Consider the following 16,131-nt stretch of genomic DNA (forward strand, 5'->3'; position numbering starts at 1 on the left):
CATTTGTGTGGCATGTGTAGCCAAAATGTAAAAGAGAAAGACTCATTTTAGATTTTATATCTGTTCCCCTTGCACTTAAGATTTATTATTACCTCCTCATGCTGCAGATGACTGGATCTGCTCGGTCGGCAAAAGCTGCAAGTAAAGCACATCATAAAAATGAAGCAAAAATGCACTTAAAACAGTAAGAAGTTACCCGAGGGAACAACTCTTTCCCTGTATACCTCAGCAATTGTTGAGGTCAGAGATACGTTATCTCAGAAGAATTTCACATACCTGAAATTTCAAGAACTGATTTTGTGTTATATTGTTGAGCAACTCAAAAAGAATTTATTGTTGTTGAGTGTGGGTGTTTGGTAGTCCTTCAGCTGCAGAACATAAGCAGAAGTAACTGAGCTGGGAATACCTGGAAGCCAGGGTGTTTAATGTGCTTTATCCTTTCCCTGTTGGCTCTCCTTTCCCACTTCCCTATTACTCTAGGGCAGGCTCAGGGCTGATTTTCCATTTCCTGAGCCATGGGTGAGAGGTTAGTAGGCCCACATACTTATCTTTCCTGTGAATTTCTCCTGCCTCCCCTCTTTCAAACGTTGGTATAAGCCTAACCACAATTAGCATTGGTGTTGGTGCAGAGATGAAGTGCTAAACGTGCTTGATGTGGAAAAGGAAAAGTAAAGAAGAATTCACATGGGAAAGAGAATGGAGCACATAGTCCTTTCAGGGTGTACCTCATTTCTTAACCTTGATTTTTTAAAACATGAAAACTTAGTTCTACACCTGATGTTAGGGTATAATCATGTCTCTGTTCTTCTCCTGAGATAAACTGCCAATAACCATATAATCAATGATAATAATAGCCTTCCATTCCAGCAACCATCTTGCTTTTCTCTGTACTTCGTAATCACCATTTTTCATCATTCAGATGTGGTATCATCAGTGTTTCGTACAAGGTACTTGTATTCCCTACTTGGCTAAAAATACCTTGACTATGCATCTGAGATTTGCATTTGCCCTCTTTGTGGCCATGTGACACAGACCACTTATAGTTATGACAGTCAGGTTGTGTATCCACAGAGGAGGAATGACTACAAGGAGGAGCGCAGAGAGAAGAAATGCCATGGTCCACCTGTAGTAGCACAACCGGATGCCTTTATCTGCCCCACCTGCAACAAAACTTGTCTCTACAGCCACAGCAGGCACTGTAACTCTCCAGTGGTTTGGCTTTACCCTCAAAGGCACACTTTTCTGACAGCAAGAGCTGCTCGACAGTGGAATAGACTCCCTCAGGAGGTTGCAGACTCCCCCCTTCCCCTGGAGGTTTTTAAGCAGAGGATGGGCAGTCTTCTGTCATGGATGCCTTAGCTGAGATTCCTGCATTGCAGGGGGTTGGACTAGATGACCCTCAGGGTCCCTTCCAACATTGTGATTCTACGATTCTGTGGTTCCATTTTCTTCTGACACAGCCAACAACCATTATTTAATCTCGGGTTTCCTTCTCTGTAGTTTTGAGCAAGTCATCTCGGGATATGAAACCCAAAATTCTGACTGTGAGACAAAAGACACTCCCTCTATGTTTACATTTTGGCTACACATGTACGCTATCCGTTGTCCAGAATGCACAGTGAAGCATTTTTACTGCAACCATGTGAAACAGATGAGAGAAAGTGACTTGTCCAGTTCCACCAGTTGCATTTCATAGTTGCATAGGGATGTCAAAACCAGGATTTCACACAGACGGGGGCATCTGGCCTGCGGAGATGCTGGCTAGGGCAGCTGAAGGCACTTCCTGCTCTATTTGGCACATAGCAGAGCAAGGGAACAGATGACCTTGAAGGCGAAAGACAAGGCAAAAGGGAAATTGCTTGAATGACAAGAGGAGTGAAATTAGCTCTGAGAGCAGAGGAACAGAATTGTGAAGGGAGGCGTGCAGAAGGACAATAAAGAAACAAAGGGCACCCCCTACATTGCACGTGGGGCTGTCTTTTAAGGGTGGTCCGGAGGCTTCTCTGAATGCAGAATGCGGCGGCTAGGTTGCTCAGAGGGCATTCTTGCTGCATTTATTGACAGCCAAGACGCACACAAAGGGGGCGGATATGGAACAGGCTTATGCATGCCCAATACCTGGAATTCAATCACCCCACCCGCAAATGGGGAGTTGCCTGTAATGCCTGCCTGTACTTAACTAGCGGCACTTGCTGCCAGTTTGCTACTCAGCCTAAGTTTAATGTTCTTTTATTGGTTTAGAACAAGCTTGGGACTGGTATATCTAAGAAGGCCTCCTCCTGGGGCACTAAGATGTGCAGAGAAGGCTCTACTACCCATGGCACAGCTTGGAGAAGCGCAACTCATGATTGTACAGAGAAATGCCTTCTTTGTCAGCACCTGCCCTACGGAAGACTTCCCCGTGGCTATTAGGGGTGCCTCTGGCATGCATTGAAAGCTTACCTGAAAGCAGGCCTGATTACTGCAATTGGTGCTAATATTTTACTATGTTATGACTTGTTGCTGTTTTACTAGTTAGAAGTCAGCTTTGTACTCTCTGGAGTGTAAGTGGTATGGAAATAGTTGTATAAATAAGTTTCAGAGTTGCAGAATAAATCTCATCAGCTCAAACACTGGTTTCTTAGGCTTCAGTCCTGGGTACGCTTACATAGAAGTAAACGCCACTGAACACGGTTGGCCTTACTTCCAGATAAATGCACACCGGATAGCACTGCAAGTGCACACAGGAGATGAGGCGCTTCTCTTCCCCTCGCCCCCATTGGGTACTTGAAGATGGGGCTTCTGGATTCCTGAGGGAAGGACTGTTGCCAGCAATTCACACCTAACGTCTTTTCAAACCACCAGGAGGTGTCCTATGTGACAGGGGAAAATAGTGGTGAAAGAGAGACTGATTTATCAGAGACAGGACTACAAATAGGGACTATCTGAGGGAAATGGGAACAACTGGAATGTATGCTAAGATGATGGCCTGAGGCACTGGAGAACAAGAAGAAATTTTTATACAACACCTTGGGGTAATTTGGAAATGCAAAGTCCCATTACATGCATTCCCTATTAAAACTAAGTGTTGTATTTACTCTGTGGAATTGAAGCATGAAATATCAAGTATCCATTTGGTATATTGCATTCTCTGACTTCTTTTTGTAATGTAGATACTGTTATGCACTCCCACTTCCCAGAGCACAGGGATGTTTCGGGGCAGGACTATCTGAGAAAACACTGGAGACCTTTTTGTATTATTTGCTTCATTTACAGCTATACAAGAAGACCGTAAAAGAAGGTAAACAGCCTCCCTGGTTACTCCTCTGATTTCAGCTAGATTTCTGCCCCTCTTGCTGGGGTTCTGAACAATATTTTAGAATGGCTTTGCAAAAGTAAAACACACACCTGAAATCTTCTGTCAACATGACATTTAGATGAAAGCAGGCGGCTTATGTAGTGCCAAGCAGCCAATTTGCGAATGTACCATGGCTGGGGTATATAACATGAGCCATGTTCAGTTCTGAGTTATTTCTGGGACGTGCCTCGTGTGGGGAGGGACTGCTGTGTAAGGTGGAGACGGGTCCATATTTAAGGGCTCTTGGTCTCATGGAACCAGTTTTGTAATTCTTCAGATCCAGGCTGATGGTTGGTAACTTACAGTGCAATCCTGTGTGTGCTACTCAAAAGTAAATCCCACTGTGTTTGGTGGGGCTCACTCCCTATTAATCATCACCATCAAACTTTATTACGGTTGCAGACCAACATAAGATAAAAATTAAGCACATAAGACTTAATAAGGAAAGGGATAAAAGTTAAAAGTGATTATAACTCACATAAAATTAAAACAGATAGAAGCAAAAGACAAGCGGTTAAATGCAACTCTGAGTCCTGATTTGTGGCACAAACCATCCTTCGACAGCTGTCCATCATGGCAGCGCAAAATCTAGCAACAGAGGATGTGATATCTAGGTTTACCGCTTGGAGTAGTAGGGAGTTATAGAGTTGTTCTGTACATCTTGGGAATTTGTGTAGTATAGGCAAGATGAACCTAGCTCGTAGATCTGTATAGTATTGGCAGTGAAAAAGGGCATGTTCCGTTGTTTCCACTCGCCCAGAGTCATATGGCCATTTCTTCTTCTCGTAAGAAGTCTTCCTAAAACGGCCTTCCTGGGTGACTGAAGGGAGGCCCTGGCAACAGGCCAGAGGGAAAGCCCGCCGCTGTTTGGGAATTTCCAGGTTGGCTATATATGGCATCTGGGAGAGGAGGTATTTTCTGGTTACCCTGATTAAGAATTTTCGGAACCCGGCTAGATCTGCTTGGCATTCTGTGTCTTCTGCGTTCTGTTTAATGGTTTTTCTAGCTTGTTCACACCCCATGTCAAGTAGAATCTGTGGGGTGGAGCCTAGAGTTGTTACGTTGATCGCTGCGTGTTTCCATGTCGTTTGGAAATCATCCTTAAGAGTTAAGGGATCAAGGCCACGCAGGAGGAAGGATATTCTCAGCCAATAATTAAGTGTGGGAAGCCATACTCTGTCCTCAATTCTTAGGAACCCAGTTTCAAGACGTATGGTAGCATTGGAGACGTGTTTAGGCACTTGTAGGGCTGGTCTCAAAACATTCAGTTGAACCAGTTCTAAGGTAAAGGTAAAGGGACCCCTGACCATTAGGTCCAGTCGCGGACGACTCTGGGGTTGCGACGCTCATCTCGCTTTATTGGCCAGCATGACTAAGCCGCTTCTGGCGAACCAGAGCAGCGCACGGAAACGCCGTTTATCTTCCTGCTGGAGCGGTACCTATTTATCTACTTGCACTTTGATGTGCTTTTGAACTGCTAGGAGCTGGGACCGAACAACAGGAGCTCACCCCATCACAGGGATTCGAACCGCCAACCTTCCAATCAACAAGCCCTAGGCTCTGTGATTTAACCCACAGCGCCACCCGTGTCCCTTGTAGTACCAGTTCTAGTGGTGAGCAATAGGCAGAGGGACCTTGTTGAGCACCATATAAAAGCTGTACCATCTATTTGGCTTCTAACAGTTTGATGGCTGCAGGTATATTATTTATTTATTTATTTATTTATTTATACATACATACATACATACATACATACATACATACCTGTCCATCTGGCTGGGTCTCTCCAGCCACTCTGGTGTCTGCTCCCTACTACGTGCATTGTGCAATCCTGTGCACTTAAGTTGTAGTAAATCCCATTGAACCTGGCGTGACTTCTCAATAAACATGCATTGAAGTAGTGTCTTTCTTTCTTTCTTTCTTTCTTTCTTTCTTTCTTTCTTTCTTTCTTTCTTTCTTTCTTTCTCTTATGTCCTTCCCTTTCCTCCATAGAGCTCAGAGTACAGTTTGCATCTCACAGCAGTCCTATGAGGTAGGTTTGGCTGAGAGAAAGAGATAGTTACTTGCCCAGGGTCACTTGGTGAGCTTCCTAGCTGAGCAGGGCTTTGAACCAGAGTTCCCCCAGTGGCACAGTGTACTTGCGTAGCCAATAGGTGCTGATACCTGTACTGGGTTCATCATACCCACCTACCTTTCCTTGGGGTTTGGTTTGTAGCAAGATGCCACCATTGAAAATATCCCACTGTATCCTGGAACAATGCTACTTTGGGTCATTGCAAGAAATCTAAAATGGCTCACTACAGATCATTGCGCTGTTGCTTTCTCTAGATGATAGCGAACCTTCTGGTTGGGGGTAACGGATGCCAGGGGCTACCCAGAGGGACACTTTATTGGAGGGACCTTCAAATCTGGAGTCAGTCCTGTCCCCAAAGCTAAATCTGGCACCCCAGCACTGCAGCACACTGCCCAATTTCACTGTAAATCTAGTAACTTGAAAACTCTTATCATTTACCCTTCATATGATGAACACTGGTCTTCTGCATGTTGTATTAATGGAAGTACAATGGATCCCTGTTTTAGTTTTAGACTGAATGTCAGTAGATTACTAAAATGTACCCATGAAGCTTTTTACCCTGCTTTAAAGTGAGCATAGATACTTACATACACACAAATAGATGAAACTTAAAGCAAAGTGGTCCTCTTCAAAATATACACAAAAATGCTACAGCTTTTCTAGGTTTCTGGCTGTACAGTATATTAGCTAGAAATGGGTTGTAGGAGAATACCAAGTAGTGCAGGGAATTAACAACACAGTCTTTTCTTGCAGGAAACCTGAAGATTTGCCTTCTGATTCTGAACCAGCCTTTCAACAAAGGTCATTTTTATCATCTGTGGAACAGAGGTAATAATAACTTTACACATCTCTCCACTTGCTTATACGCTGCCTGGCTTGAGGTACTTTCTGCCCACCATTTCCCATACAGCAGTTTCCATTAGCAATATCACATGTTCAGGGTCTGGTGTGAATCCAGGTCCTAGACCTCACTGAGGTGGGAAATCTCTTGTCTGGGATGTATTTTTTTTCAGGGTGTAGAGGGGGTTCACGTGATGGAATGGCTCTTCATTCAAAAGAAAGGATCTGCACAGATAACATGAGGAGCATGTCAGAAAGGAGGCTCGGCTAGAGCGCTTCTCCCCATCATCTGGTTTTCCATGGTGAGGAAAGCACTCTGTTATGTGAACCTACACTCTGAAGTGGTATCACTCTGACAAGAACTAGGCCAGATAAATATTTCCCTTGCCGCCCTGTGTAGCAAGTGAGCTGATTATGCAAATTCGGCATTTCTTATTCCAGTGGGTTCTTTATGGACTGATAAGTTACAAATGCACTTATGTGATAAAAAGATTCTCAGGAGCTTTTGATTGCTAGTTTTGTAATAAACGATAGTGGATCAATGTTCCATTTATAATTTAGGGAATATGTGTTTCTGAAAGGTCACCAGCAAACTCTGCTGGTTTAATTACAATAGAAAAGAGAGCTTGTAATCTTTATCATCAACACTAGGAGCTGGTTTCTCCCCCAATTCCCTGTTGGAGATCTGTATGATTTGAATAAGCAATGTAGAGCTCAGAGTCTTTGGAGATATATAAGTCATGGGATGCTTGAAGCTATTTCCTCTTTCCATGTGAAAATCAATGCTTGGTAGGAATTCTTGCCTTCAAGAATTCTTACAATATTTCATAGCTGAGCCCAGAACCTATTTCTAGCAGTCATTTATTGAGTTTCCAATATCAGGACAAAATTGAGAGTGGGGCACAGCAGGATTTTCAGTGAGATTAAAAAAGAAGTTGGCTTGTTGCAAGATCCGTTTATCAGAGCTGTTTATGAGAGCTGCAGACACTGCATTTACTTAAGAAGATGCCCTGTGGAACTTAGTGGGGCTTACTTTTGAGTAAATGTGTATGATCAGGAAGCATCCCATTCAAATCTTGAACTCACTAGGTCAGGGTTGGCTCCATGGAGATCTGCGGCTGGGAACCTGCCCTGGCTCCTTATGTATCTCTATTGCAGAAGCCTAGCCCTCTGAGCTGGGCAGCTGGTTTTCCCTGTCACAGACTCCCTCAGAAGGTGGTGGAGACCTCCTTCCTTGGGGGAGGTTTTAAGCAGAAGTTGGATGGCCATCTGTCCTGGATGCTTGAGCTGAGATTCCTGCATTTCAGGGGGTTGGACTGGATGAGACTCAGGGTCCCTTCCAACTCTGTGATTCCATGATTCTATGCATATTGAAGAATATGAGTAATGTAATGCATACCTTGGCCCAGAATGAGCAAGGGATTGCAGCTCAAGACAATTCAGAAGCACAATGTTTTTTGTTTGTTATTACATTTCTATCCCACTTTCCTCCAAGGAGCTCTGGGGACACACGGGGTTTTCACTCTTCCCACGTTATCCTCGCAACAGCACGGAGGGGATCCCCTGGTGAGCTTCCTGGCTGAGGGGCTTTGGCCTCCCAATTTCTAGTACAACACGTGATGACTCTCTTGTTAATTAGCCTCTGTTGCATTTTAATGTGGTGTTGAGGGTATAGTTAGCTCTTATTCTCAGATTTTTCTGGGGGTTGGATAGGCGTTTTGTAGAGTTCTCTGAAAGTGGCTGTGGTGGTGAGTTGAAAAACAAGGGACATCTAGTGGATCCCAAAGAGGCTGTAATAAGTGACATGTCATCTCCATCATACACTAACCATGGTTATGTCCGCACTTGGCCTGTTTGAGTCATATTACACACAGCAGTCTTAAGGACAGGATGTTTGTTTAATTGGTCTTCTGTATTATTATAAAATGAGGAAAAATGAATAATTAATCATTCCCTTTCTGGTGTTTTGAAGTGCTGACCCCTGCTGATCCTTACTTCATCGTAACAATTGCAGCAGAGAATTGCTTTGAAGTGTTTGAGAAAGGGGCTAATGAATGATTGCAAAGAATTTTTTAAAAAGGAAGACCATTGCAGTACTTTTTACTGCTGAAGTGAGACACACATCCTATGAAGGACTTGCATTGTTAAAAATGCTTTTGCTGTATGGAAGTGTTTGATAGTAGCCTGTATTCTGCTGCCACCAAGTTTTATTGAAGATATTTGGAACATTCCGCTGAACTGACTGCTGTTGGAGGGATATTGAGAGGCATCCGTACAAAAACTTGAGACAAATAGGGAATAGAGAAAAATCAACATACCAACAACAACAATACCCTTTATCTGAGGATCACAGGGTGGTTTACAATATAAAAGCATGAAAATACATAACATGCTGTTGTTTAGTCGTTTAGTCGTGTCCGACTCTTCGTGACCCCATGGACCAGAACACGCCAGGCACTCCTGTCTTCCACTGCCTCCCGCAGTTTGGTCAGACTCATGTTTGTAGCTTCGAGAACACTGTCCAACCATCTCGTCCTCTGTCGTCTCCTTCTCCTTGTGCCCTCCATCTTTCCCAACATCAGGGCCTTTTCCAGGGAGTCTTCTCTTCTCATGAGGTGGCCAAAGTATTGGAGCCTCAGCTTCACGATCTGTCCTTCTAGTGAGCACTCAGGGCTGATTTCCTTAAGAATGGAGAGGAATGGAGAGGTTTGATCTTCTTAATACATAACACAGAAACAAACAAATTTAGAAGGCCATAGATCAGGGGTCAGCAACCTTTTTCAGCTGTGGCCCCCTGCTGAAAAGGTTTGCTGACCCCTGCTCAAAAATTTAAAATTTATATCAAGAATATCAAGGGGGGAATGGAACATCAGAGAAGTGTTCATGATGCAGATGCTTCTGGACCATACCCAAAAGCAACCCCACTTGGATGCATTGCAGTGATACAATACTGAGGTTACCAACGCATGACTTACAGTGGGGAAGTGATTCCTTCTGAGGGAGGGCAGTCCCATCCAGGACAGGCAACCAGCCTGCCTCCCAGAGTTGAGAACCACTCACCCACTTAGAGGCAGATTTACAAACTTTGGATTGAGCTAACCATAGTTGGCAAAAATGCTGATGCTTACAGTTGAGGTGGACAAAGGTCCACTGCTATCTATTTTACTTTTACTTTTGCTAATTCTAATTCTTTAATTGCATCTTGAAGCACTTTGTTTCCATAGCCAAAATGTCTGGCGGGTCTTCTACAGTCGCTGGAGCCTATGTGAGATAGACTGCATACTTTCAGATGTTCATTTATTCCTGACCTTGAGAAAAGCACAAAATATCTGCATTTATACCACCACAGCTTGTTGTATAGTGGTTTTATCTGTATCTTTAATAGCTTTTTTGATCATGGATTGCTATTTTATGGCTTTTTTCCTATGCTGTCAACACCAGACTTTTAAGAGGTTTGATTGTTTTATAGCTTTGGTTCTAATAAATGAAGAACTTAATCATGGAATGTTTAAGTAGGCCATAATAGCTGCAACTTTATTGAGCTTATTGATTGATGTAGAACCTTTAGTTTCTGTGCTCCCTCAAGGAAACCTCTCATTAGCGGCTTCTTTTTGTTTCTTTTTTACTCAAGACAGCTGACCACTGCATGTGGAAAGCCTGGGTGCACCAGACACAGTTCCTCCGGTGCTGCTGAACTGGAAAAGGAAGGTGGGACTTTCCCCTTCCTGCTTGGTTCAGCTGCTGACAGGAACACCCAGAGGCAATGTAAGGTGCATTTTTGAGCATTCCAATAATATACCAAAGACTTAGCTAAGTAATAGACATGGGAGGAGGGGAAAGAGCAATGAATGATGAGTCCAACAAAGGGGACGCCGTGGGGAAGGTTACAGCTTGTGAAGAGAGCTTAGCCATGAGTCTGCTTTGGACAACACGCCTAGCTCAGCACGGCGTGGCAGCAGAATGGACCAGGGAAGAGCAAAGCAGCTGAGAACTCGGTTTCTAGGACGCCACATTTGCACAGTCTCACTAAGTCAAGGTTTGGTTTTGCATGCTGGACAAGCCAAGCCAGTGAGGTGAGTAGGGATGCACAGGGATTTCTTACTGGAGCTGGCATGACAGCTGGCAAGTGTGAGAGAGTCTCAGACGCATCCCAATTTCCGTAATTGGGATAATGTGAACGCACAGGAGAATAAGAGATGCTGAACCATTGTGAGAAAGCGTAGTTCTATTCCTAAGACCTGACCCAAGTTTGGGTGGTGCTGTGGAGGCAGTAACAGCTGGGTTCTCCCACAGTTGCGGCAAGGAACCCACCCATTTTTCTGGGAGTGGTCAAGAAATAATACTCCCCTGCCACCCTTTTAGTTTAAGAGAATTAAGTGTGCCTGCAAATTTAGTCTGGAAAAATGCTCCAGGTATCAGAAGTTTGAAAAATACTGATCTAGACTTTGGTATGCTAATGTCTTCGGCCCCGTTGACCTTTTCCTTGGAAAGCAGGGAGCAAAAACGGCTCGGCAGGAGACATTAAATAGCTTTTTTTGGTAGTGACTCTTGTAGCAGATTTCCCCTATCCCACTTTCTTCTTGAAAAACTCCAGCTTTCCAAATCTCTTTAATTTTATTGTCTTCTTTGTAGAACTGAAAGAGTGAGGCTTTGCCTGTATTTTATCCAGCACTTTTATAGTCCCCTGACACTCCTAGCGTTCACCTTCTGAAATCTTTCCTAGCAGAGGGAGGGGCAGGAGCTGGAGCTGGATAAAGTGTTGAACTGCGTTTGGCAATTTGGCTGACACAGTTCATCATCTCAAACATGTTCATTGCAAATCCCGCTCTCCCCACTCTGGTAATTTAAATTACAACGCATAATTAACTTGAGGAATTCACTACCACAGAAACGAGGAGATGGCAAATAATTTAGATGGTTTTAAAAAAAGGATTAGACAAGTTCATGGACGAGAGGTCTATCAACAGCTATTAGCCATAATAGCTTATTGGAACTTCCATGCATGCTCGGTGGCCACAAAACTGATTTACTTTTGAGGAAAGAAACTGAAAGTTGGGTGAGAAGAGGAATGGAATGGAGCATCCTTGATGAGAGTATGGAACAGCAATGCTCCATATTGCAACACTTCATTGCAGGTCCCACTTGTATACTTCTGAATACCAAATCTTGGGGGCATAACACATAGTATGACCTTCATGCCCTACTTTCAAACTTCTCTACAGACATCTGACTTGAGACTCTTGGAAATAGAATATTTGACTAGCTGAACGTTTGTTTGATTCAGTTAGACAGGTCTTCTCTTCTTATGCAAATATAGTATGTTTTCTTTGTCATATGGTGTTGTATTGTGTGGTGTTGTCAAAGTTTACGAAAATGACCTATCTTTCTACATCCTTAAATCACAGTTCATATGTTGCACCTGCAGTTTTGTTACCATTGTCAAGCTACTCCTCTTTAGTTGACTTGCATATACAGGTGTTCTGATCATGTGAGAAACTTTGACTAACTGACTTAATCTCATGCAAACATCAGCCACTTTGATTGTGGGATAGTGTATTCATGTAGAACCGCCACATAAAATCATAGAATTGTCGAGTTGGAAGGGACCCTGAGGGTCATGTAGTCCAGCCCCTTGCAATGCAGGAATCTCAACTCAAGCATCCGTGATAGATGAACATCCAACCTCTGCTTACCCCCCCCCCACGGAAAGAGAGCTCACCTCCTCCTGCAGAACTCTGTTTCACTCCTGAACGACTCCTACTCTTAGAAAGTTCTCTCTGATATTTAGTTGGAATTACATTTCTTGCAACTTGAAATCATTGATTCGTGTCCTACCTTCCATAGCAGGAGAAAACAAGCTTGTTTCCTGCTCCATGTAACAGCCTTTCAGATATCTGAAGAGGGCTATCATATCTCCTTTCAGTGTTCTCTTTTCCAGGCTAAACATACCCAGCTCCTTCAACTGTTCCTCATAAGGCTTAATTTCCAGACCCTTGATTATTGTGGTCACCCTCCTCTGCACACATTCCATCTTGTGAACATCCTCCTTAAATTGTGGTGTCCAGAATTGAACACAGTATTCCAACTGTGGTCTGACTAAGGCAGAATGGAGTGGTACTTTTACTTCCCTTGATCTGGACACTAGACTTCTGTTGATAAAGCCTAGGATTGCATTAGCTTTTTTTGCTGCTGCATCACACTGCTGACCCATGCTAAGCTTGTGGTCTACTAAGACCCCGAGATCCTTTTCACATGTACTACTGGTAAGCCAGCTGTTCCCCATCTTATATTTGTGCAACTAATTCTTCCTGCCTGAGTGCAGAACCTTATATTTGTCCATACTGAAATTCATTTTGTTAGATTTGACCCAGTTCTCCAATCTGATTCATCTTGAATCCCGATTCAAGGCTTACCTGTGTAAATTGAACATAACATCTTATTGATCCAGCATGGGACTAACTATTTGGGTGGTGGTAGAGAGCTTTATAGTGACACTATCCTACAATATACAGTTACAGACTGGGCCCCAAGTTAATCTTCAGTTGAGCCTAGTGTGGAGCCAAGTCGGTGCTGAGTAGATATGTCAGGGTGGCAGAAAAGCTTCTTTCCACAAGATCTAAAGCATCCTTTGTTCGCCACATAACAGTCACTAACACACTTGCTTACAAATGAAGGTGAGATAGGCAGCCCTTGTATGTGCTTTCCATTTGGCATGGAAATAGTAACAACAGGAGTTTCTGCCTTTTCCAGATCTTCTGGGGTTTCAGTTAACTGTATTTCACACTATGGTTCCTGCTGTCTCCATTAACTTGGCACTTTCCAGCAGGCATATTCATCCTTCCAGCAAAACATTTGTACGATAAAGTACCCAACTATAAAAGTATTTTGCGGGGGGGGGGGGGAGAGTGATATTTAACTTTTTGGCAAGTACAACAGAGCCGGTCCATATAAATATTGTCTGTCAGGAGAAAGAACTTGGAAATGTTTCACATATCGGAAGTTATTTCCTGGAAGTTGTTTACAGAAATAAAAATCAATTTTAAAACAATTAAAAGTTAAATCAAACATACTTTTCAGTTGGAAAAAGGCGGAGTTATCTGGTAAAATACCCCTTTGTTTGTTATCTTGACATGACTTGGCTTTAGAAGATGGAATGTTAGAGCACTTAAAAATGAGCTGACAGTTTTGCATTTCCCTTTATGAAGTGCAACTCTTCAAAGGTGTACAGAGAGAAAAAATGGAACTTTCTTAAGGTTGGACAGACTCTCACGCGCAAACTACACATTCCCCCTCTGCTTCTCCCAGGCAAATTGGAGTTGGGAGGGAGCAATTTATAGCCAAGAAGCCTTGGGAGGAAAGTGCTGATGTCTTCCCTTGCCCAGCTTCTCACCACCTGCCCTTCAGCCATAACACATTCCCAACCTGCATTTTCATTGCATGTACAGGGCTCCAGCCTGTAGCCAAGAGAAAGGTTGTGTGGAGAGGGCACACTGCAAGAAGAAGCCAGCAAAGAGATGAAGGGTGGAGTGCTCACCGCCCTCTCAGAGTTTATCCCGCCCAGTTCCATTTAACACAGAAGAAACAGCAGCCAGTTTTCAAAGATAAAAGCCTAGGCTAGAACTTGTAGCTCCACCTCTAAAGGCATCATTTTCCAGGATTCAGATGGGACAGGCTGGCATGTTTTTGGTGTAGGCATTCCAGCTTTGGGGCACAGGGATTTCATTAGATTTTCCACAGCCAGAAGTCAGAGACTCTGAGGACTAAACCTCATGCTGGGAATTCACCTAATAAGAAACTACTAGGTTAAAGGTAAAGGACCCCTGGACGGTTATGTCCAGTCAAAGGCGACTATGGGGTTGCGGCACTCATCTCGTTTTCAGGCCTAGGGAGCCAGCGTTTGTCCACAGACAGCTTTCTGGGTCATGTGGCCAGCAGGACTAGACCACTTCTGGCGCAACAGAACACCATGACGGAAACCAGAGTGCATGGAAACGCCGTTTACCTTCCTGCTGCAGCAGTACCTATTTATCTACTTGCACTGGCGTGCTTTTGAACTGCTAGGTTGGCAGGAGCTGGGACAGAGCAACGGGAGCTCACCCCGTCACGGGGATTCAAACTGGTGACCTTCTGAACAGCAAGCCCCAAGAGGCTCAGTGGTTTAGACCACAGCGCCACCCGCTCTCTAATAAACTTGCCTTTACCTTAATAAACTACTATGGACTTTGGAACTGAGTCACAGAGTTCTTTTCCGTTCTGGGGTTCTAGATCTTGTTTTTTGTTTTGTTTTTTTAATAAGATATTTATTAAGATTTTCAAAATATTACAAAAGAAAAATTAAAAAAAGAAAAATACAAAATAAAAATAATTAAAAACAACTCAATCTTTCCATTACTTATTTTTCATTAGCTTGTTTCCCGGACCTCCTCATGCCTCCCTTTTTTGTATTCCAGTTCAGTTTGTTGGTTCAGCAAATCCTTCCCCTCTTTGTTTATCCTAATCTTTAATCTTAAAATATTATAACATTAAATCTTTATCTATTAGTAATCCATTTTTCATATTCCCTTATAGTATTGCAACTAAAAACCCCTTAGTTTCTATCCAACATCATTCTAACATTCATTAATACAATATTTCTGTAAATAGTCTTTAAATTTCTTCCAATCTTCTTCCACCGACTCTTCTCCCTGGTCTCGGATTCTGCCAGTCATTTCCGCCAGTTCCATATAGTCAATCACCTTCATCTGCCATTCTTCCAGAGTGGGTAAATCTTGTGTCTTCCAGTACTTTGCACTGGGGTTCTAGAGCTTGTTGCCTGTTAACTGAGTAAAGTTTCCTGTACCAAGCATCTCATCCGGTGAAGTGGATAGAAGGCCTTGTACTGGTGAAGCTTTAACATTGTTCTGCCTCATTGTTTTTATTAATCTTAGGCAAATTTCTCTTATCTAGATGGACAACATATTTTATCTTTTTCAGTTATGACATTTCTAAACTGAAAGATCTGGCTGTGAGTGGGTCACCATTTTTCAGCCATCTAGTTTTTGAAATATAAGCCAATATATCTGCCCCTTTTTCATAGCTTACTTAAAAACAAATGGGCAAATATATAGAATGCCATTTTTGCTTTATTCTTACTGTGTGCAGAAAAAAGGCATAAAGATGTATTTTCCCTTTTATCTGCTCAACCTGACATAAGTATGTTCTCATTAGTGTTCAGCTGTCATGTACAGAAGATGAACTTATAAACTTCATTCTGTGCATACAGACAGTAATGATTTCAGCAGCATTCCTCATTCACAGGAGCTTGGCAACACATTTGCATCCCAGGCACATCACTGAAAGAGGAACAAGCATTTTAAAAGCACCAATGCAGAAAGTGGGTCTGTGTGTCCATTCAGATCACAGAATTTTTGTTTTCCTGTTACAGGCTCATATTTTTATTTTTATTTTACAAAAATGAGACTTGTGCCACTTTCCTTGATGTGAAAAGTTCCTTCCACTGATGTTTGTTTCTTTGTAATGAGAGAAAGCGAGCTCTGCAGAGTATTTTCATAATCTATCCTCATTTATAAATATGCAAGCAGAGCAATTCAGGCTTTGGGCTGCTTGTCCATCATCGTATCATCCGAGGGGAGCACCATGAACCTCCTTTGTAGCATGATGCCAGCAAGGTAGCTTTCATTCACCCAAACTCCAACTCTCTCTCCCTGTCCCCCAAGCTGTGACATGTGGGAGCTTTGGTAGGGGAGGGGGGTACCCTTGCAAGAACCAAAAGCCAGTGTCCCCCTTTTCCATTGTTAACTATGTTAGGATAATCCAAGGAAATTGGAATTCTGAAGGCTGGTTGGGATTACTTGTGTGTCACAAATACCACTACCTTATG

At 43.0% G+C, this 16,131-nt stretch overlaps 1 protein-coding gene across 7 annotated transcripts in view; it reads left to right on the forward strand.

Annotated features, from left to right (window-relative positions):
* Nucleotides 1–16,131, forward strand: part of TPK1 (thiamin pyrophosphokinase 1) — a 240,775-nt gene that overhangs the window by 32,287 nt on the left and 192,357 nt on the right. For 6 of the 7 annotated variants that reach the window (XM_082192914.1, XM_082192919.1, XM_082192915.1 and 3 more), the window contains exon 3: nucleotides 6,165–6,239. In XM_082192914.1, coding sequence (XP_082049040.1) covers nucleotides 6,165–6,239 — 75 coding nt within the window. Of the gene's footprint in view, nucleotides 1–4,163; nucleotides 4,249–6,164; nucleotides 6,240–16,131 lie in introns of those variants that run through there. The other variant, XM_082192917.1, reaches the window with a different exon arrangement.

The sequence above is a fragment of the Podarcis vaucheri genome (assembly GCF_965113315.1).
Source record: "Podarcis vaucheri genome assembly, chromosome: 12".
In the NCBI taxonomy this organism is placed as follows: Eukaryota; Metazoa; Chordata; class Lepidosauria; order Squamata; family Lacertidae; genus Podarcis; species Podarcis vaucheri.